The following is a 22,117-nucleotide window of genomic DNA, read 5'->3' on the forward strand; positions in this document are numbered from 1 at the left end:
ATTTTCACTGTTTCTGAATTTTGAAACAAATTATTTAGCAAGTGGACTAAAATTATAGAAATCATTTGTTTTGTCATACATCGCATCAGTATGCTCAAATAGCACAATATATGTGAATACATATACCTTGGCCAGTCATATTTAGCATGACGGCCATCTTGAGAAAAGAACTGAAAATAGTAAATAATAAAGCGCTGCCTCCTCCTTTCTTTAAAAAGTCCGGTCGAGAAACTCATTACCTTTGTTATTTGGCCTAATATGTAAAATTAATTATGATAATCAAAAATAATGATAATAGGAATATCAATAATGATAATAATAATAATTATAACAGTATTAATAAGCTTTTAGACATTCAAGACAGCCTATAATATATTTGCTTGGGTTCTAGAGGTTTGCTTCGATATCAAACTGTGAGAGATGATACAATGAAAACAACGATTTTTCTGAGCACCTTCTTATGGATCATTACTTGGGTTATAAATGAGCTAATTAACTTGACCACAACATCCTACAACGAATGGTCACAGGGAGACTTGTACGTATGGATTAATGGGTACCATAAACTGCTCAACTCTTATCTTGAAAAGCCCTATGATGCGCAAAGTAGTTTTGAAGTGAAATGTTTTCATTGTTTATTTCATGGTTCACAATCGGGACATATCCCATGGACCAACAGCCCATGTGATAAAATGTGTCGGTTCGGGAAACCCTCAGAAAAGTTAGGTTCGTGAGACCGATCTGTCTCGCTTGGTCGTCTTCAAGCACGCATCTCCGGTTGTCGCAAGCCGGTTATTGTCTGAACCACTTTTGGAAATGGCAAAGGAACCTGGAGCAGTTTTTCTTTTCTGGGGGTACTGAAAAAAAGTCAAGAATTTTTAAGGTACCTTTTGCACTGCAAATTTAGCTGATAGCGCCGACCAAGGTCCATGGTGTGACTGCGGAGAGTTGCAAACGGATGAACAATTTCATTGTTTCTAAATCCTGAATACCTATTTAATTGACAGCTTGCCTCTTTTGCTGGTCAAGTGATATTCAATTTATAATGTGACGAACAGAGACTCCTTTACAGTGCCGTAGTTGATGTATGTGTGAAGTATTACCGCAAATATTTTGTTTTATCTGATCAGTAACCATGAGAAGTTTAGAAATTTTCAAATTCTTCATACTACCGGTGAAATATGACGTTGTAACACTATACAAAGTAGTCTTATCATGGAACTCGTGTACAGCGCTTCACTTCACATGTCCAACGATCAAGGAGCAGATAGTGCCGAAAGTTACGGCGAAAGTGCACATTAGTGGCAGCATATATGAAAGGATTAATCAAGGAGTTACACCACACAAGTGAATTTGTAACCTCCCAGCTAAGAGTCGACACGCATTTCTCGCCACATATGGCATACATGACAGTTGTTACTTGGATAGGCAACCAACATATCAGGAAACTTCCTACAAGGACTGCAAGGACAACAGCGGCTTTACGATGTCTTGCGAATGTCCGTTCCTTTGTCTCCGAACTGCCCATAACTCTGTTGCCGGTTGGGCGTCCATGTGCCTGGGCTTCGCTGGCTTCAGGAGCATTATTGGCGGAATTATTAAATGAGATTCCCTCTCTATCTTGGTCATTGAAAACTTGTCTTGCAGAGTGACCGTCGTTTCTCGGACATGACGGATGGTCGGATTGTTCGTGGTTTCTTGAGATGGATAGAGTCAGTTGGTTGGTCAAAGGACTTGGTCCGACAATACCTCTCGATCTCCGTTTGATATTAGCATACACAGCCATATTCAGGATGAGCAGGGTTGTAAACGGAATGAAGAACTCTAGCACATTCACGACAATTGTTCCACCAAGACTGTATGAAAATTCCATCTCACAGTTATTAGCATAATTCACATTGTACTGACCAGTTATGGGACTCCAAGCAAACGCAAGGAGAGTGTACCACATACAAACAACTGTCCATTTGAAAGAGACGATCAATGACAGTCGCTTCTTAGTCTGATAAGTATGATACTGTGCCCCCATGGTTAAGAGACAATAGCGATCCCAGCTGATGAGTACCATGGTTAAAACAGACACTACACTCACTGTGTAATCGGCTATTAACCACACCTTACAGAGGAGCTCACCAAATGCCCAGTGACCTTTGATGAGCCATGTTAGATTGACGGGCCACATGAAGGCTCCTACAATGAAATCAGTGATGCCCAGGTTCAGAATGAAGATATTAGCAACGCTGGCTCTGATCGGATGACTTCGAATATAAGCAACAATCACCATGATATTACCCACGATCGTAACAGCTGCTATGATCGAAACAACCAATGGAACTATCACAAGCCAAGCAGTTGAGTTGGAGTTTTCATGACTGTACGCGTATAAATTATTGCTGTCAGTTGAGTAATTGTTCATTTGGCTTTCCATCGCTGTTAAAATAACGAAAAGAAGATTCGAAATAAATATTTTCAAGAAAATGTTTGATAATCGTTATTTTCAGTTGTATTCTTAAAACATTGAACGAGCCAACTGCTAAACAACTACGACAAAGATACATCCAAAACTACTTTTACACGAGAAGCCGCTGGTTGCAGGCCCTATAAATGGTTGCGAACATACGTTGGATGCTATGAAGTAGTTACTGAGATGTCTTGTCAGTGTGTCGTCGCCATATTAGCTCTGATAAACTAATGGCGGGTCAGATTAATGCTATAAGAGATGCTCCTGCTTCATCCGTTATCAAAACAAGGGCGTAGCTGTCCAATTGCAATTTTTCTAATTGGTATGAGCCAGGGTTATATATACAAACCTCGATAGGCCTCGATCGTTACAGATATCCACGACTAATATATATATTTATTGAACTGCAATATGAAAGATATTAATTCCGATTAAATATATAAAAATACACAAATACTTGTGTTTAGAAAGCTGCAACTAGAAGGCAGTGGAATATTCAGGGTTTGGCTTAGGGGAGAGTGAAATTGGTTTCAAGCACTTTTTTTCTCTCTTGGCTCATTACTACATCGTATCAGAGTTTAAGAGCGATGTTTTACAAATTGTCGTTTCTACCAAACATAATTTGTGGTTAATAAAATATCAACTTAATGTAGGCCTATATATATAAAACAAATAATTTCATGTTGATAATCCTCCGTCACGGCAATAAACAAGTTATAATTAGAACAATTACAAATTAAAATCCTCGTGAGTTATCTTCTTCACTATGACCGGTTTCAATTGTATTTTTTCAGATAGTGATTATATATAATTATATAAAGCCTATGACACTTCTGTTTACTCAGGAGCTTTCGTTTTCTATGAAACATGTTGATTTAAAAGAGAGCGAGCGGAGAAAAAATTATGAGTATATAAATTCAAAGCGGCGAACTTCTTTAATCTAAAACAACAAAGATAGTATCGAAAATAATATCGCTAGTGATATTCGTTTGTCTCGCAATGTGGTCAATAAGGAATCTAATGATCACGACATTTCGTGCGCTGCTGCAACACTTCGTCAGGTGATAAAAGCTAATGTAAGCACGCGTGTTTTATACTCTACGGGAGGACCGGCGCAGCGGTCAATAATTCGATCGATAATTGGAACAATAACGCACTAGACCTAACCCTAACCCTAACAAAGATAGTCTTATCATATACTAATAAAAAAAGAATAACTGGCAAATATGAGAAAAAGTTAAGATTAGGAATAATATGAGTGCTTATATTCCGAATAAGAAAAATAGGGCAGAGACGATATTGCTTTATTGCCTCCTATAGAACCGAACCTCAAGAGAATGATGTCCTTTTATACTTCACGTCAGTGACAGCATTAAAATTTCATGCTTGATTTAGACACAAAAAAGAGACGTAAAGCGGATAGATTCTTTTCATAAAGTTTGAACTGGCTACAAGCATTCTTTCATCGTTTTGTTCTATACCTACAATTTGTTTGTTTCGGTGATCTAGATAAGAGCATTAATGATTTATATATTAAACAAAATATCAGGACGATTGCAGGAGATCACTTATTAAAAAAAACGCACATGTGTTTATAGCTAATCTAAGTAGTACAGGGATACACGAACACAAGCCGCTCGTAAATATTATTGTTTTAGCTAAGTGACTGCATTCATAATCCGCCGAGTACAAACCTACTTTTAGACTTTAATCAAATTACCCTACACGATGCAATCGATATTCCCTTTACGCTACATGACATAAGAATACAAACCGTCAAGATCTGTTTCAAAATATATCATAAGAGCCTCAATAGTGCATGTAGAATTCTGAACATTTCAAAAAGAATATAACTATCTGCAAAAATAAAACTACATGAATTCATAAATTGAATGAATTTAAACAAATCAATTAATAAATTGTATATATTGATTTTTAATAATATATTCAGTGCTTATTTTCCGCGCAAAACTGTACATTTCAAATTTGTCTTTTACAGATGCCGTTATAGAACGGAAAAAATGATCTTAAAGATGTGCATGCGTGGATATACAGAATAGTCGTACGTAAAGTAGGCAACTTGGCGATCACTACCTGTATAACACTAAGCCAATGGGTATTACGCTCCTGTGCGTACGTATGTGTGTTGCCATCTATATACCCACGTCTGAGCAACTGATTCACTATCATAACGCAGCAGTAGGCCTACTCAGGTCCTTTTTATTTCTCATATAGCTTTGTTTACACATATATGTCTTACTTTAGATTTGATTGCTTGTAATGTAATCGTAGAAGCACTTTCCGCAGTTAATCCACAATCACACACACACACGCATACGCGCACGCCCCCTTTTCTATCGCGCACACACTTTAATTCACCCACACACCCTACTCCATATGCATAAACATATCACATACAAGTATCCATGATGCAAGGCATACAGTAGCCACGAGATTGTTAGCTCAACACTAATGACAACTTTAATTGTGGCTTCCTGTGACCATGTACGTGATGCTGATAGAAATGAGTGATGATTAGATTAAACTGATACGAGTCTTTGGGAAAGGAAATGACTCATTTCAGAAAACTGATTATCATATTAAAACATATAAAACAAAAAAGTGTAATTTCTCCGTGTTGTTGTGTGAATATAATTATGTTGAACTGTAAACTCGTGGAAAGTCAATATTCGATATTTACACTAAATAAGAGAAAAGGCAAAGGTAACATCAAGTCCGACACATTTGCATTGGTTGAGGTGTGATATATAGTGGAAGATAAATGGCCTGAGAACCATACGTACATGTTTCTCTAACTTTGACTGATTATAACCCCTCCCCAGCCCCTAATTTGCCCTCTCCCCTATATTCCTAGTTCTCATTTTCTCCTCGCCCTCTCTCATTATCTTTATTTGTCTCATCTGTTCACGAAGTCGCCTGAATTGGGCATGCATTCGACGCTTGTTTTACTATTAGTCATAATTACTCTGTCTTCCGGTCTAACCTTTTATGTCATTTCCATTACCACTAGGCCTTATACACCTAAATAAGCCTAACGAGTAATCATGTCAACTTAAATTTCATTTCAGTTGAAAGTAAGTCCCCCCCCCCCCCCCCCCAATCCTCAGCCTCACCACAGACCTACGTGCCTCCCTTATCCCCCACCCCTTCCTCATTCCCGTGTTGGAGCTTCGAGAGTACATAGGTTAATACGGAAGATTTAGCAATCGTTTCCTTTTATTTTTCACCTAACCCTGTACATCCGGCGAACTAAATGCCAATTGGGTGACAATTATGTCTGCGCTATGTCGCAATCATACATCAACTGAACGTCGGTATAGGCATTCGTGATTCGACTACGGGAACGAACTGGTGCTTTATGTAGCTCTACAGAGAACAAGGGTAAGTTTTATTGAACTTGACCGGCTCGACGGTTCAAAGTTGTTTATTTTTACAGAGTTGATTTGATTGCTATTGGATTTTAACCACAACGCTTAGCGATCGAGCAATATTTCAATCTACTAACTTAATTAGTGTACTGGCAATGATTGAACCAGCTGAGTAATTTTGTTATTTCGTTGTCAAGTTCAACGTCACCGTGGTCAAAAGAATGGGCAAGTTGTAATTGCTCCCCCCCCCCCCCCTCATAATGAATAATTGTTAATGTCGACGAAAATGTAAAGGTACGTTTAACATTATTTCTTGAAGTTAAAGCCTACACCAATAGCTTCGATCATTACTAGAGAACCCGTTTAAAGTTGCCAATAACAATAATGTAGCTTCTTATAAGGGTTAGTTGCAAGACTTAGTTGTATAAGTGCCTATCTGATCATTCTAATTTCTTCTCCATCAATTGAAGTTAAGCATTATAATGCCTCAGCACAACCTTACACTAGAGGAAAGAACATACCCCCAATCACACAGTAACTATGCTTTTGCTTACATTGACGCAGCATTTTGGAGGTATATTATTCTAACACGGACAAAAAATTCAAAAAGTCGGTACGTGTTACAATTATTCATCAGCCGTATAACTATAATGTAGATCTATCATATTATATTAGCGTTATAAAAAGAGAATTATCTTTGTGTATATAAGTCAAAGTACCCGCCCCCCCCCCCCCCTCTTTCTTTATTTCTCTCTCTCGATCACTCCCTCTCATTCTCTCTCATTCTCTATCTCTCTCTTTCCTTTTTCTATCTCCCTCTCTCTCTCCCTTTCTCTCTCCCTCCCTCCCCCCCCCCCCTCTCTCTCTCTGACTCTCTCTGATGTCTCTCGCCATATATCTGTTCTCCTTTCCCATATATAAAATGTCTAAAACCAGTTAAGGACAATGACGGATGAGGCTATACACGCCCTGCCGGCGGGGTCGGCGTTCGAATCCCTGGTGAAGGGTGACACAGAAAACCTTCCGGATCAAGAGTCTAACACAGTGAGAATCTTCCTGAGCTCGACATTCACAGGTACATGCAACTTTAGTATTTAGTATCACTTTAGACGTTCGCCCATTTCTTATATCCGCAAAAAGGGGGTCAGCATTTGACTGACTACGTTAGGTCTTCGCCTTTTTAGAGGAGAGAGGTAGAGAGAGAAAGAGGAAGACAATGAAGGGATTCGGGATAATTTTCTTCGTGATGCTATACTTGATTTACGCTAACGTTCTTCTACTCGATACCGTGCAGTTTTACATTTCTTGGGCCCCTAAAAATATTGATTTTCCTGTGTCACGTATTCTTTTTATTACTCCTTTGATCCCCCCTCTCTCTCTCTCTCTCTCTCTCTCTCTCTCTCTATCTATCTCTCTCTTCCCCTATCCCTTACCCCCCCCCCCCCTCTCTCTCTCTCTCTCTCCTTCTCGATCCCCCTCTCTTTTCCCCACGCGATCGACCCCTCTTTACCGGTATATATCTCTACGTATCTCTAATTTCCTTTCAAGTGTTTATCAAGTGTTTTGAGTGCTTAAATGTGAAGAGCAACGTTTTTACTTAATAATTTTCATATGTACATTGCTTGTACTTTGGCTGCAATGTTGGTTTACATAAAATTATTTGCAAATCCATTCAGAGAACAAAGTCCATAAATGGGACAAAGTCGACGTACGAGCAATAATGATTTGCTGGTACAAAGACATACCTGTCTATGGGAAGTCTATATAAAAGGGCTGTGGAGAGTCTGCATGAATGCATGTGGTATAATATGAAAATCACGTACGCCAAGCGCAAACCAACATGTATCAAACCTTTCGTGTTAGGAAAACACACTGTATCACCATAGACGTATCACTAAATGCAAGGAACTGTGATTAACTTTAAACAAATAGAATTTTGTCATTCCTGGCTCATTTTTACTGATTGAGATGTTAAATGAAAGGGCAGATAATGAACGTTCTCTTTGAAATTCAGACACCGTTCGCCAAATGACATTTTGTTTTGGTACCCTTTCTTCAAACTGTTTTAATCACTCTTGCGTGCATTATATGAGTTGCATCAAATGAAAGAGGAGTATTTACGCTTTACAATATGTGTCATGTTTTTACTTATTAATGTGATTAAAAAATGATAAAACATCGGTAATTATCGATTTCGTTTTCTTCTGGGACGCACTGTATATATCCTTGATGTCACTGGTTATGTAGTACATTAATGAAAATTAATTGTTTATAAAGGTGTTTGAATGAAGAAATAGACGTTGAATTTTGCAAAGTGCTAGGTAATGAACACCTCCTGAATACATACGACTGCTTTTAAAGCATTCCAAATTAGATGACTCTGTCTATTCATAGCCCTTAAATGTTGATAAAACTAACCATACCATGGTAACCTTTGACCTTGCAGACATGAAAGAGGAAAGAAACAAGTTGATGCAGGAGGTGTTTCCAGAGCTCCGACGGTACTGCCAACAAAGGCAGCTAGAATTTGAGGTTGTTGACATGAGATGGGGTGTCAGAGACAGTGCTACGGCTGATCATCTGACGTCATTCTTGTGCCTCAATGAAATCGATAGATGTAAACGGATGTCTCAGGGACCTTACTTTGTGGTAAGAGTTGGAATGAAGCTAAAGAGTATGTTAAATCATACTCATGAATATTTTAGTGAAATGGGCATTAGGGGTCCACTACATGTGTGTGTTGTTTTAGGATCATTCAGTCATGTACACTGTAAAAAAAACAGTTGGGCAGATGTTACTGGGTAAATCGAATTTGGGCAAACTTTGTCCGATAATTGGGTTATTTTCTCCCAACCATTTACTATATAAAGTTACCTAATGAAAGGTAAAAAAATAGGTTGGGTAGGTGTTACTTGACAAATCGATGTTGGGCAAATGTTGTCCAATAATTGGGTTATTTTCTACCAACCATGTATAGTTACCGATGAAATAATTGGGTAATGTTATTGGGCAAATTAAAGTTGTATTGTGTGTTGTTGTTTTAGGATCATTCAGTCATGTACACTGTCAAAAAAAGTTGGGCAGATGTTACTGGGTAAATCGAATTTGGGTAACTTTGTCCGATAATTGGGTTATTTTCTCCCAACCATTTACTACATGTATAGTTACCTAATTAAATGTTCAAAATAGATGTTACGGGGCAAACGTAAGTCGGACAACAATTATGCAACAATAGGGTTCTGTTCTTATATTAGAGTTGTCGTGGTCGAGTGGATATGTCGCAGGACTGTGGATCACAAGGTCCGCGGTTCTATGGTCCCGCCGCGGAGCTAATGTTCTTTTATATATATTATATATATATATTATATATAATATTTTATCCAACTTATTTGCCCAACTAGTGTCTAACATGCTACACATTATGGTGAGAATTAGGTGAATTTCTGATTGGGTAAATTTTTGTTGGTTAAAGGTTGGGTATTTTCTTTTTATCCAACACTGGGTAAATTATGCAAAATCTTTAATTTACCCAACAGCTGGTTGGACACATAATCGCCCTCATGTTGGGTAAAACTTGGGCAACGTTTTGCCCAATATGTTTTAGAGTGTAGGCTATTGTAATGTGTGGATTTTAAAGACGATCGAAGTTTATATATCTGTCACAAAAATCAACCACTTAGTAATTTATCTTTTTTCCATTCCTTTCTCATTTACTTATGACTGGGTGTGAAGTCGACGTTCAAAACTAACCCACAACCAGTATCGATCGTACGAGGTACCCCCTCTCCTTCTCCCGTCGGCTATTTGAAAGGTTTTTAAATGGTTAGCGTTTCAGTGCCCCCTCCCCCTTTTCTGTTGCCCTCTCCTTAACATTTTACCTTGAAATTAGCATATCCCCCGGTTAATTTAAAGTTCTACTGTCGTATTTAAACTGACCCAAGGGAATCACATATCATACATGATTATGATATATAGACATGCATAAATGTTTAATCCTCCATTAATTTCCAACTTGCACAGGGTTTTCTTGGCAATAAGTACGGTTACAGACCGTTGAAATCAACCATTCAATCACAGACATTTCAGAAGCTCCTAGCCATCATATCACAAGACGACAAGGTCAACCAAGACGACGTCGATCTCCTCAAGACATGGTATGCCGAGGACACGAACGCCGTCCCTCCTGTATACGCACTTCTACCTATCACCGCAATCCTACCCGATTACCACAACAAGAGTGAACCCGAGAGGGAGAAGGAGGCAAGGGCTACCTGGTGGAAGATCTATGCTAGGATGAGGAATGTTTTTGATGAGTTTGCCAAGTCGCCAGCAGCGATGGAAGCGTACAGTGAAGAGGAAATTAATTCCTTTGTAATGTCCGGTAATTTTTAATTCTATCATATACTTCTAAAGATCACAATAATAACAATTTACACATTTAACTTCTTGTGACTTTCTTTCAAAATGAAGTTTCTGTTTACAACCAATCCCCACTCTATTTCTGCATGCCCTCCTTTATAACACATGGAAAACAGTATCACCATAGATTTCCCTCCAAAATGCCTTCTTATCTTGCGCAATAAGTTACGGCATTCATTTTCTTGTATTTTGATTGCCGACATTCCTGTTTGTAAATACGTACATGTATACATTTTCCTTATATTCAGTTACGGAAGAAGAGATACGACATGCGCTGAAAGAAAACACCAATCTCCAAGATACATGTTTCTTCTTTGTACGAGATTTCCAAAATCTCGTTCCTTCCAAAGAAAACAGAGGTGTGCTCGCAGACTATGCTGACATTGAGACAATAAAGTAAGTATGTTTTATCTGAATTTGTGAAAAAATAGTTGTGGTAGAGGGGGTTATTTAATAGTTTTGCTTTACATATATTCAAAACGATTACTTGTAAAGATGTAGGATTTAATAAAGGTATATTCAGGGAAATCCAATTAAATCTCATTTGTACTTAATTAATGAGATAATTATTAGGAAATCGGAGGCTGCGATATTCAATTCTACTTTTGATCAACCGACTCATTTGCTAACTTAGCTGCCTAAAGTCTGTAACCTCCAAGACAAATTTAGTACAAATTCAAATTTATTCATGTTTCCAACAAAACATTACAAATCAATTATAAGCATTTAAAACAAATGTAAGAAATACATGTTGGAAACAGAGGGTCCACTAAAAAGCAATGCTTGTACAAGTGTGAACACCTAAAATGAGCTTTCTGCTTTACATTCGGGACAGTTCTTTGTAACCAGTTGCAACCCTTTATCCCTTTTGCCAATTTCTCCAGAACTGAGAACATCTTGCACATGATGAAGTTCATTAAGATTTTTTCTTTCGTTATAAGGGATGGCAGTGATGTTCAATTCATGAGGCTTCCTCAAGACAAGCTGTCCACACTGAAGACAGAATACATCACCAGAGTTGTCCCATCAGATTCAATCAAGAAGTACAGTATACCTTGGACCGAGAAAGGCCTCGATCCGTTAGGTTGCAAGGAACACGCCGAGTATCTGAACGAGATCTGCGAGGTCTTTGAAAGCAGGATGAAGGGTATGATCGATAAGAACCTTCAAGGTCGCACAACTGCTGCAAAAGATCCGCTGAGGACTAACATGTACAAAGAGCTCCTACACCATGCGTCCTTCTGTAAAGCCAAATGCAGGTGATTGTTTCATTCGTCAAACACATAGTCAAGTCGTTCCAGAAGAAAATGTGATAAAAAAAAACAATATCTAGTAAACGTGCATACTACATATTTTCCTGAGAAAATCTTTTTGTTTTGAACCCGAGAGGTGTTTCCAAATGTTTTCAAAGGCCATCTGTACTAGTTTGGCTAGGAGGGACTAGACCACCCAGAGAGGTCACTGACAGGAGGCTATCTCATCAACTCAGCTCTCAATTAATATAAGAAAAAGAGGATCATGGGGGACCAATGGACACCGATTAGGCATTGTTTTCTACATAGAGGGAGCAAGTAGGTACAAGTAGTACAGTGGGGCTTTAATAGTGACATAATTATGTTTATAACCCTTCCTCTTTCATAATGCAGCACATTTCAAGGACGAGAGGCGTTGATAGGGTCAATCCAGGCACGCCTCACAGCAAACCTCGGAAGGCCACTAGTTATCCACGGTGTCTCTGGATCAGGAAAGACCTCTGTCATGGCCATGGTGGGCAAACACAGCAAGGAATTGATTGGAAGGGATTGTGTAACGGTTCTACGCTTTCTTGGAACATCTGCACAGACCTCCTCAATACACGTGACCCTTCAAAGCATATGTAGACAGGTATTTACTTATAATTGTGAATTTGATACCTAAAAAGCTTGGTCGTGTTTCGGTTTGTTAAAGGAAAATGAAAAATGGGAGTCATTCAACCAAGTGAAAATACTTATTATTTAATTAACTTAAAGATACCCTAATAAGGGTCTTTAAAAGTGATGTGCATTAATCACCTCACAAACAATTTAATCTACTTCCTCGATCTCAAACCCTTTATGACACGTGATGATAATTTCAAATCATTGCGTACCTGACAAAGGATAGAGCCGGCGTCACCCCCCCCCCCCCCCCGTTTGATTATATTCTTGATATGCCTTAAGGGTCTTATATTTTTTTGAATCTCGTATAGGTCTGCTTTGCCTATGGTGTAAAACAACCTGCAGATGAGCACTTGGAGGATTTTTCGGAAACGGTTCAGACATTCAACACCTTGATCAAGAACCTCCCATCGAAAGAGAAGCCTCTTCTACTACTCCTGGATAGCATTGACCAGTTGGCGTCCACTCACAACGCTCATATGATGAATTGGTTGCCTAAAGTCCTCCATGAAAACACCTATATTGTCGCATCCATGCTCGAAGAAGAGCATCAATGCCTAGATAATATCAAAGTGACCTTGAAGGATACGAGATGTTACATTCCTATGGATGCTGTGGCACAAGATAACGGCCTTGCGATCATGAAGAGTTTGCTGAAGAGCAGAGGAAGAACACTCACCAGTGAACAGGTCAATATTGTGACAGAAGCCTTCACAAAATGTCCTCAGCCTCTGTTCCTGAAACTGCTGTTCGAGGAATTTGTGACTTGGTCATCTTTCAAGAAGATGGACGAGATAAAGCTTCCTGGTAGTGTTGTTGAAGCTATCTTGTCCTTGTTCCAGGATCTAGAGGATCGCCATGGTAGACTATTTGTAGCCCACGCTCTTGGTTATCTAACTGCGGGAAAGAGCGGTTTGACAGAAGCAGAGATTGAGGATGTCCTGTCCTGCGATGACCAGGTTCTCAATGATGTCTACCAGTACTGGGATCCTCCTGATGAAGGCGTTGTTCGAATTCCTCCATCTCTCTGGAAGCGATTACGTCTGGACATCGACGAATTCATTACTGAACGTCAAGCGGGTGGAAAGACTGTGATTGCTTGGTATCACCGACAATTCATTGAGACCGCTCGGAAGAGGTACCTCGGTGACTCCGATATCACAGAGGCTAGGCACCAGGTACTTGCAGATATGTTTAGGGGAGAGTATAGTAATGGTGCAATCAAACCAATCAGACTCCACGGTCGCAAAAAGGACTTTCCAAAGGCAGATCGTCAAGCAGCCGCACAGCCTCTAATGTTCGGAGAAGACGTGTTCAATTTGCGAAAGTTGCAAGAACTTCCATACCACCTCATGAAATGTAAAACCATAAATGGCCTTCCTTATGGTTTGGTCAAGTATGTAATGTTCAACTTTGAATGGATTCTGACCAAGCTGAGAGCTCTAAATTTCATAGAGCTCATCGATGACTTCATGAAGTATGATGAAGAGAGTGCTCTGCTGATAGATGCACTCTATCTATCAGGTAGCAATATCAAGGAAGATCCATTTTCATTGGCAGGGCAGCTGATTGGTCGTTTGTCTGACTTTGTCGATGTGTATCTGAATGTTGGAAGACTTCTTACGGAAGCCAAGACCTGGCAACAAACAACTGCTCTACCTCTAATAGTTCCCAGAGGAGCATGCCTCATCCCTCCTGGAGGACAGTTGAAAGCATCCCTTGCAGGTCACCCGACTAGAGTAGAGGCCATTGCCTTCGCTGGTTCTGCAGACGTCCTTGTGACTATATGCAAAGGCGATGACGGACAACCGATGGCAAATGTGTGGGATGAAACAAAGATAGAACTCATTCACACCCTTGAGATAAAGGCTGAAAAGAAAGCATCTGGACAATTGACACTTGCCCTAAGCCCTGACGAGAAACACGTTGTCTTCGGTTGTCAGGTTCTCGGTATGTTCGAACTATGTAGTGGGGAACTGGTTTGCAAGCTGGAAACCGGAAAGAACCATGCCATCACCTCATTTCGGATTCGAGATGATGGGTGTCTTGCCATATCTGGCGCAGAGAAAGGCACGAATGTGTACCTGTGGGGTTTAAAGAGTGGGCAACTCTTGACGAGCCTGAATCATCCATCAGGTGTGCATTTTACTTTTTTCGAAGGCAATTCCGAAATTCTGTCAGTCTGTCAGGATGGACGTATCAGAAGATGGTCTATCGAGACCAAGGAATGCATCGACAGTTTTGAAGTTCACAGGGCTGGTGATATCAGGGAAGCTACTCAAGCAACATCAATCAAGACCATCATCACAGGCGGTAACGACGGAACCATCAAGTTATCAAAGTATCCGCATGAAGAACAAGATTCCGGCAGAACACTCAAAGGACATAAGAAAGCTATTTCCTGCTTTTTGGTTTTGTCAGATAACCGCCTTGTTTCTGGCTCTGGAGAATCCATCGTTTACGTCTGGGATATGGTGACGGGAACGGCAATATTGACTTTCAAAGGTTAGTGATAACCTAGTGGTCATCTTGTTTTTTGAACTAATAATATTCACTAAAAAACTAGTCCATTCCATCTCAGAAACTTTGATTATAATCCCTGCAAAAAAAAAATAAGCATGAATAAAGTTTCAAAATTTCCTGAGTTTTGCAGTAGACAGTTCGTCGTTATCAATATAAGGTTACAATAAAATAATTTGTAAGCTCTTATATCGATTAGTAACTATTCAAAATGTCTTTAGAATTCTCACTAGGACGGAGTTGTTTCCTCTTTATTTCGTAGGTCATGTCGGAATGATCACGTCTTTGTGGTATGGCGCGGCTAACCCAGGTGAGGCTGACTCACAAGAGATTCTGGTAACTGGATCCAAGGATGATTGCCTGAATGTGTGGAGTCTGAACCCTGATGATACTGGACATTCTCTCATCACCTCTCTAGAAGGACATTCATCATGGATTTCAGATGTAACAGGATCAAAAAGTCAGAAAATCTACTCTGCATCTAATGATAAGAGCGCTAAAGTGTGGGACTACAAACGAAAAACGGTGAGTCCGGCTTCGATTGCCACAATTAGTGATAAGTCATACACTTATATACAAATCTAAGACATTTTGTAACAAGTTTCATTATCTGTCTTTAGATAGACAACCGTACCAAAAAATGAACATATAGAGGTTAATGTTTTCATTTGTGGATTAAGCTACCGTCTTTTAATAATTTGCTCTCTTGCTTGTCTTTGCCTAATCGTAGGTGATAAAAAGAGAGAGGCACAAAGAGCATGCATTTGGTCTTGTCTTTGGACCAGACGAATCAACCGTCATTACCAGCGGCAAAGAGGCAACTGTCAAGTTCTCAAGGTTCCATGACGGCCAAGTGATACGAAGAGAGACCGGGTTCGCATACACTCTCCTGGTAAGCAGCGATGGCAAGAAGTTGTTTGGAGGAATGGTAGATGAAGGCGTGGTCCGTGTATGGGATATTGCCCAATCAGATGACGGGAATAGTGCATTCGACCTTGAAGGTCATAAGAAGGACGTCCTTTCCATTAGCGAAGGGCATGATAACGAAATCGTCACTGGGTCACTTGATATGACGGTAAAAGTTTGGTCCCTGGCAACCAGGTCATGTCGGATAACTTCGGAAGGTAACTATCTTACAATATAATTTTGAGAGACTTTTCTTTGTTCTGCTTTTAACTGTTCAAAATCAAGATCGAAGGAGGTGAATGTTCAAACCGGTAAACCCCATGGAAGTGACCTCTATTTCTACTTTTCAATGAAATTCGTTTCACTACTGAATAATTGAACAAGCTTAATGCGAACAAATCGCTTTAGTTTTTCTTTAATTATGTTTAAGTGAATAAAACATATTTAGAATCGAGTTAGGAAATCAAATTACAACTTTCAATATTCTATTTGAATAAACCCGGATCAATAGGAATTATCGCAACAGAAGATGCTTAACTGATTTCCACGTTTTACAATAACTGTAATTTCCTGTTGCAGTTTATTGCAAAACGTTAAATATCTTAATTTCTTAATGCGATAAATGTTTATGTTTCGTCTCCTGTTTTAGGGCATAAAGGTTCTGTAGAGGTTGTGAAAGTGGCAAAGCAGCAGGCAGACACTCTCATCTTGTCAGCAGACAGCAAGGGCATGCTAAATGTATGGAAATACGGGACAGGAGAATGTCTGCTATCAGCCAAAGAGCACCGGACATCAATTCGATGTCTTACTGTTTCAGATGATGGTAGGAGGGTTTTTCTGTTTGTTTGTTTTGTTGTTGTTTTTTTTTTTGGGGGGGGGGGGTTATCTATGAACACATTTTTCGAAAAAAAAATTTTTTCCTGAAAGTTATATATTTTTCGTGATTGTGACGATCTATTTCTTCAAAGTTTGGGGGACATCTACAATTACATTTTTTTTAAACCAGGAAAATGTATCTCTTTTAAAGAATGCTGATACTGCACCCGATTATGACATTTGCCCTTACAAATACACTTCTCATTTCAAATACTACATGGTAGTCTTCTTGCCTGAAGATTGCTTATGCATTGTAAGGGGTGTGTTATAAGATATACTGTTTAGATTTTACATATATATTAATTACATTTGATGATATCAGAACAAGCCGTATATAAATAAGGATTTGATCATTGCTTCTCAATCTCGCAGGGAAATACGCAGTTACTGGAGGAAATGACAAGATAGCTCTTCTCTGGTCACTGGACCTATCTAATGGGACTTTTGGTCAAGTGGTCAAACGACTGACCATCCATACATTAGAGGTCGTGTGTGCTGTCTTTATGCATGATGGTAGGAGAGTTATCACCGGTTCGCATTCAGGAAATAAACAACTCCATGTATGGAACGTCTTGGGAGATGAAGCGGAAGACCAGTAAGTTATCTTCTTTCTTTTTCACCTTTACATTCTTCTTCTTCTTCTTCTTTTTCTTCTTCAGCTTCACCTCCTTCTTATTAAGTAATCCTTTTCTTTATCTTTGTCTACTACTTCTTCCTTGATGTAAGATTTAATAAACCATGTACTTGCATTCATCTTTAAAAACAATAGGGTCGTATTTTATTACACAGGGAAAATCGCTATGATCATTAATCATTGGTTTTGTTATTCCGTGTACAAAATGAAAGCTGAATATAGCCACTTATATATATATATATATATACGCCTAATCATAACTATTAATGGTTCCACTTTCATTTCATATTAATCAATTGAATTGCTTGTAGTTCTTTCATTAATGGCAGATTGTTATCATTATTTCACTATCGATCTCTGTAGTTTCTTAAATGGGCATACACACGCTATCATGGATATGTGTCTAGCAGCAGACGACCGTTACCTGGTGACAGCATCACGTGACTGCACCATCAAGGCTTGGCATCTTCCGTCCCGACAGTTGATGGCGTCTTTTGACTGCAAATCACAGGTCAAACACATCGATATGGTTTACGTGAGTGAAGATCGCTACCGTATTGCTGGAGAGAATAAGACCGGCACTATCCTCCTCCTTGAGCTGTTTCTTTCAAAAGCAGACAGGTCTGAAGTAAAGGACGGATCTCATTATCACCATGAATCGTAGAGAATATATTAATAGGCGGATGATGATTACTTCAAATGCAAGTTTATTGCGTGCCCATTCATTTTATTTACAGCCTACAATGCCTGTTTAAAATAATTAACTGCGATCGATATATTCTGCATTTTACACAGCAATTTCTTGGTTACATAGCCATATCTTTCAATCACAGGAATTACATATATTTCAACATATTTTTTACTCTATTTACCTGACAGCAATTATACTTGTTCAGTTAAGACCACAGATTCATTAAACTTTCTGCAACTTCTGAAAGGGAAAATTTAAATCGGGAATTTGTTGCTTGAACTTTTTATCCTTTAAATCTGAAGATACAATCACAATAGTTGTCATTACGACATATACAAGTGATCTTTATCATCACAGTATATATATTTCACAATTTTACTTTCATAATACTTTTGCATAGTCTACATATTCAGTTTAGACCGCAGATACATTAAAGTTACTGTAACTACTGAAAAGGAAATTTTGAAAACAGGAAATTGCTGCTTGAACTTTGTGTCCTTTAAAACTGAAACTAAAATCACAATGGTTGTCATTATATGACACATACAAGTGATCTATATCATCACAGTATATATCTAGCTTAGCTATTATCTTATATATAATTGTATTAACATATGTTCAAATCCAATACATGTATATAGAGACTTACACAACAAACAACATATATCAAATCTATGTATTCAAATTTGATTTATTAAACAAAATACCATGATGTATTTGGTTTCTTACATATTATCATGTACATTCAACAAATAATTATGTTCTCGTCATTGCTTTGCTATTTGTGATAAAAGCTATTCTAACAACAATTCATAGTACAAAACGTAAGATGAATATATTAATAATCAGTTTTTTTATCTATCTGTCTTGATATATCATATTTACAATACTTCAAACATGCATGCTGATCTATAAACTCTCTACGACCTTCGTCACAGAAAAAGATGTACCTACAAAGTCACGCAGAATATCACATACAGGTGAACATGATGTGCAGATCTAATAAATTACTGTGTATAAGGATCACTATAAATCTCAATTGCAAAACTAGCACTATCAATGCTGTAGGAATACGTCATCTGTCATTAAACTCATTCCATGAGCTGTACATATCTACACGACTTGATTTGATTTCTATTATTCATTCAAAATAATACTTCTCATTATAGCTGCCAATTTAAACTTTGTACTGCATCATTGGAACATGTAGACTTTGGTATACATGTATTTTGATATGATGTAATTACGCTTCATGTACAGAAAATTAGGCAACTATTTCATTTGTATGACTAATATCTACAAGAAACAGGCATTCTAGTGTATATTTCTATCTATACTATTACACTGAAGAAAATATATGATGAAGTTAATAAACAGAACTGCCTAGAATATATCTGACTGAACTAAATTCGAATTATACGAAAGCAACTACATAAATATAATAAGAAAAAAAGAACTATTCAAAGCAAGATAGAGGTATCAAAGGCAGGGTAGGGGTATCAAAAGCAAGGTAGAGAATGAATGTTTGATACACTGTTGTTTCATATCATAATATCCAATACAATGTATGTAGTAAAGTTCATCATGTATGATCATTGGATTACCAATGTGTCAATGTCAAACTATGTCTTTTGTGCAATTTTCCATAAAGCTACATGTATTTCAACATACACTGATTGTAAAATGAACATTGGGTCCATGTTATATCAGGTACAACCTTGTTATATCAGGTACATTTATTTAGCTATTTCAGAGGTCATTTTTTTTTTTACGTTTCCACTATATTATCATTATTGTATTATATTAGTATTATTATTCTAAAATATTGTATTTATGTTCAATCTCTTCATCCCTGTTCATAATATACCATAGTAAAAGTCATTATTTGCTTGCATAGGCCAAAAACTGTGGAATAACTTACTGTTAGAAAATAGAAAATCACCATCGTTAAGTACTTTTAAATCAAAGCTAAATGCACATCTTTTCATTTAACTTTATATTGTAGATTATTAAAGGCACATCAGGACCTCTTACAGCGCAGTATAATACATTGCATAGTTACTGCGCTTTATAAATGTATTATGTATATATATTGGTTATTCATCATTTTAAACCGCTGCAGTTTACTACAGGGGTTCTTACACACAGCTACTTCTTTCCATCCCCATGTACCATTTATTTAGTACACAAAAAACACATCACAGTGATTTTACCCCAGCGTAACGAGCCTTAACTATTAAGTACTCATGCATATCATAATCCTATTCAGTGAACTGTGAACACCTTAACAATCATGAGTAACGTTAGACTGTTATCAAAGTTCAATGTGAAATGAGTCATATTGTGAGTTTGTTACCATGATGTACTACAATTCCATGATGAAAATGCACATTTTTCTATTTATGGTTGCTATTTCAAGGATTTATGTTAAAAAACAGATTTTACTCTTATTTCACTACTGTCATCTGTTAACAACAAAATTTATGACCGATTTTCATATTCAAGAGAAATACAGCTTTGGCACAGTTATGTAAAGTAATTAATGTCAAAGATTTCTTAAAATAGTCCCAGCAAGTGAATCAAGCACCAAAGTACTTACACGAGGCAATATAATAATAATAATAGCTCACATTTATAATGCGCCTCATACTTTGTTTCTAGGCGCAGCACATATTATTACCCCGGTCATCGGATTCATGCTTACCCGCACACAAGGTAAAAACATTCTCCACTCCCTGGGGAGCATTCCAGCCAGTCGCCATTTTACAAGCGCCATTGCTAATCAAACCACATTAGCTTTCGCATCATACCGGGTACCCATTTAACACCTGGTTGAAATATATAGAAATATAGGTTGAGATTGTAGAGTTTGCCTCTAAGATTCTGTATACAGGGTTATATGGAAGCCGCTGTTTGGCTGATGAACCATCATTACAAACTATTATGTGCAAATTTCATGATATCACTTACATTGATACATTATTTATTGTGATGATACATTTTGATACCTTTCTCAATCATGATATCAAAGTAAAAATGGGAATTTGTTATTGCTCAAGAAGAAACTAAGTTTTATAATTACTGTAGATGGTGGAATTACTTTATATAAAAAAGTCCATTAATTTTTTTAAAATCAAAATTCTACAAAATTAATTCTATCCTACAAGTATGTAAAATTTGTAAAAACATAATAAAACAATGATCTATGATATTGCACCATTTACTTGTTTGTTTCAGCTTCTTTATGATTGTACATATTAAAGACTAACTTTATCTACGATTCAAATTGCATTTAACTACTGCATTTGGCAGAAATTGTCATTTTTACAATATGATAAATAAAAAAGACACGTTTTTATTGTATGAAATTGGATAAAATTATAGGACTGCATACACATAATTGTATTTAACAATAACAATAGTGCATATATAAAAATGCCCACAGAAATTCATGCGTAAAGGCCTCAAATTGTTTGGATGTCTGTGATATTGCTGCTCAGTGCCATTTTGTGCACACAGCGACAACACAAAGCATTGTTTGGGTATTCTTTTTTTATAGATATTTACACTAAAATTCTTCGAGAATTTGTGGATGGACATAAAAGAATATATGGCACATTTATCTTTTGATGCAAGTGGGACAATATGAGGACATAAGCAATAACTTATATTCGTATCTCCTATTTGCTACCATAAGTACGGTTTATCGTTATGTGATTACCCCTGACAAGGTTCAAATGAACCATTTTCGGTGCATAAAAGGTACTATGTCCCTTTTGCAGCCAACCTCAAATTCTGTAGAACTTTGCAGGAATTATGAATATGTCATGTATGCCCTATCTGTGAAATTTAAACGTTAGCAGTGTCCTAATATTCAAAATATGCAAGGAAACCCGTTTACTTGCTAGACTCCACTGTCAGACACTATTGAGTGACTGACTGGCTTTTTTCTTCTTCGGTAATAACATACATAAAATGAGCTGTAAAGGGTACATTAGCATTTGTCTACATCAATAATCCACTTCTTGTGATGGCCAAAATTAAACTGATTGAACCTTGCGCAGCATAAAACGTGTGACCATTCGGTACAATGGTCTGAAAATCAAGAATATTACTTATTGGCTCTATAGCTCCTTAGTCGATTTGACAACTAATAGTGGTTATTTTCCCACTTGAAGACATTTTCAAGCCCCACCTTTTTTAGGGAAGTTCTAAATTAGTATTATCTGTCAAATGCCGTTAGAATTTAACCTTTTCATTTTTGGGGCCTGCAAATGGGACATAGTACCTTTAAGTGCTGTATAA

The 22,117-nt window shown here is 37.6% G+C and overlaps 2 protein-coding genes across 3 annotated transcripts; one reads left to right on the forward strand and one right to left on the reverse strand.

The window, feature by feature from the left end:
- Window positions 1-387: 387 nt before the first annotated feature.
- LOC105436702 (histamine H3 receptor-like) lies at window positions 388-2,284 on the reverse strand. Its single transcript, XM_030973938.1, has 2 exons — window positions 1,457-2,284; window positions 388-411 (listed from the first exon to the last, which is right to left on the reverse strand). Exons 1-2 carry the CDS (start codon window positions 2,282-2,284, stop codon window positions 388-390), a joined length of 852 nt encoding a protein of 283 aa, XP_030829798.1.
- A 3,379-nt stretch (window positions 2,285-5,663) lies between these two features.
- LOC580977 (NACHT domain- and WD repeat-containing protein 1) lies at window positions 5,664-19,908 on the forward strand. 2 transcript variants are annotated; one of them, XM_030974276.1, is made up of 13 exons: window positions 5,665-5,863; window positions 6,787-6,925; window positions 8,297-8,499; window positions 9,871-10,231; window positions 10,518-10,665; window positions 11,211-11,528; window positions 11,916-12,153; window positions 12,497-14,690; window positions 14,968-15,230; window positions 15,436-15,829; window positions 16,261-16,434; window positions 16,860-17,082; window positions 17,485-19,908. In XM_030974276.1, exons 2-13 carry the CDS (start codon window positions 6,796-6,798, stop codon window positions 17,783-17,785), a joined length of 4,947 nt encoding a protein of 1,648 aa, XP_030830136.1. In that variant the 5' UTR covers window positions 5,665-5,863; window positions 6,787-6,795; the 3' UTR covers window positions 17,786-19,908. The 2 variants fall into 2 exon arrangements, with proteins under 2 accessions (XP_030830137.1, XP_030830136.1); XM_030974277.1 differs by lacking the exon at window positions 16,261-16,434 and having other exon boundaries at window positions 5,664-5,863.
- Window positions 19,909-22,117: the final 2,209 nt, after the last annotated feature.

This window comes from Strongylocentrotus purpuratus, unplaced genomic scaffold, assembly GCF_000002235.5.
Source record: "Strongylocentrotus purpuratus isolate Spur 01 unplaced genomic scaffold, Spur_5.0 spur5_scaffold_7, whole genome shotgun sequence".
NCBI classification, from domain to species: Eukaryota; Metazoa; Echinodermata; class Echinoidea; order Camarodonta; family Strongylocentrotidae; genus Strongylocentrotus; species Strongylocentrotus purpuratus.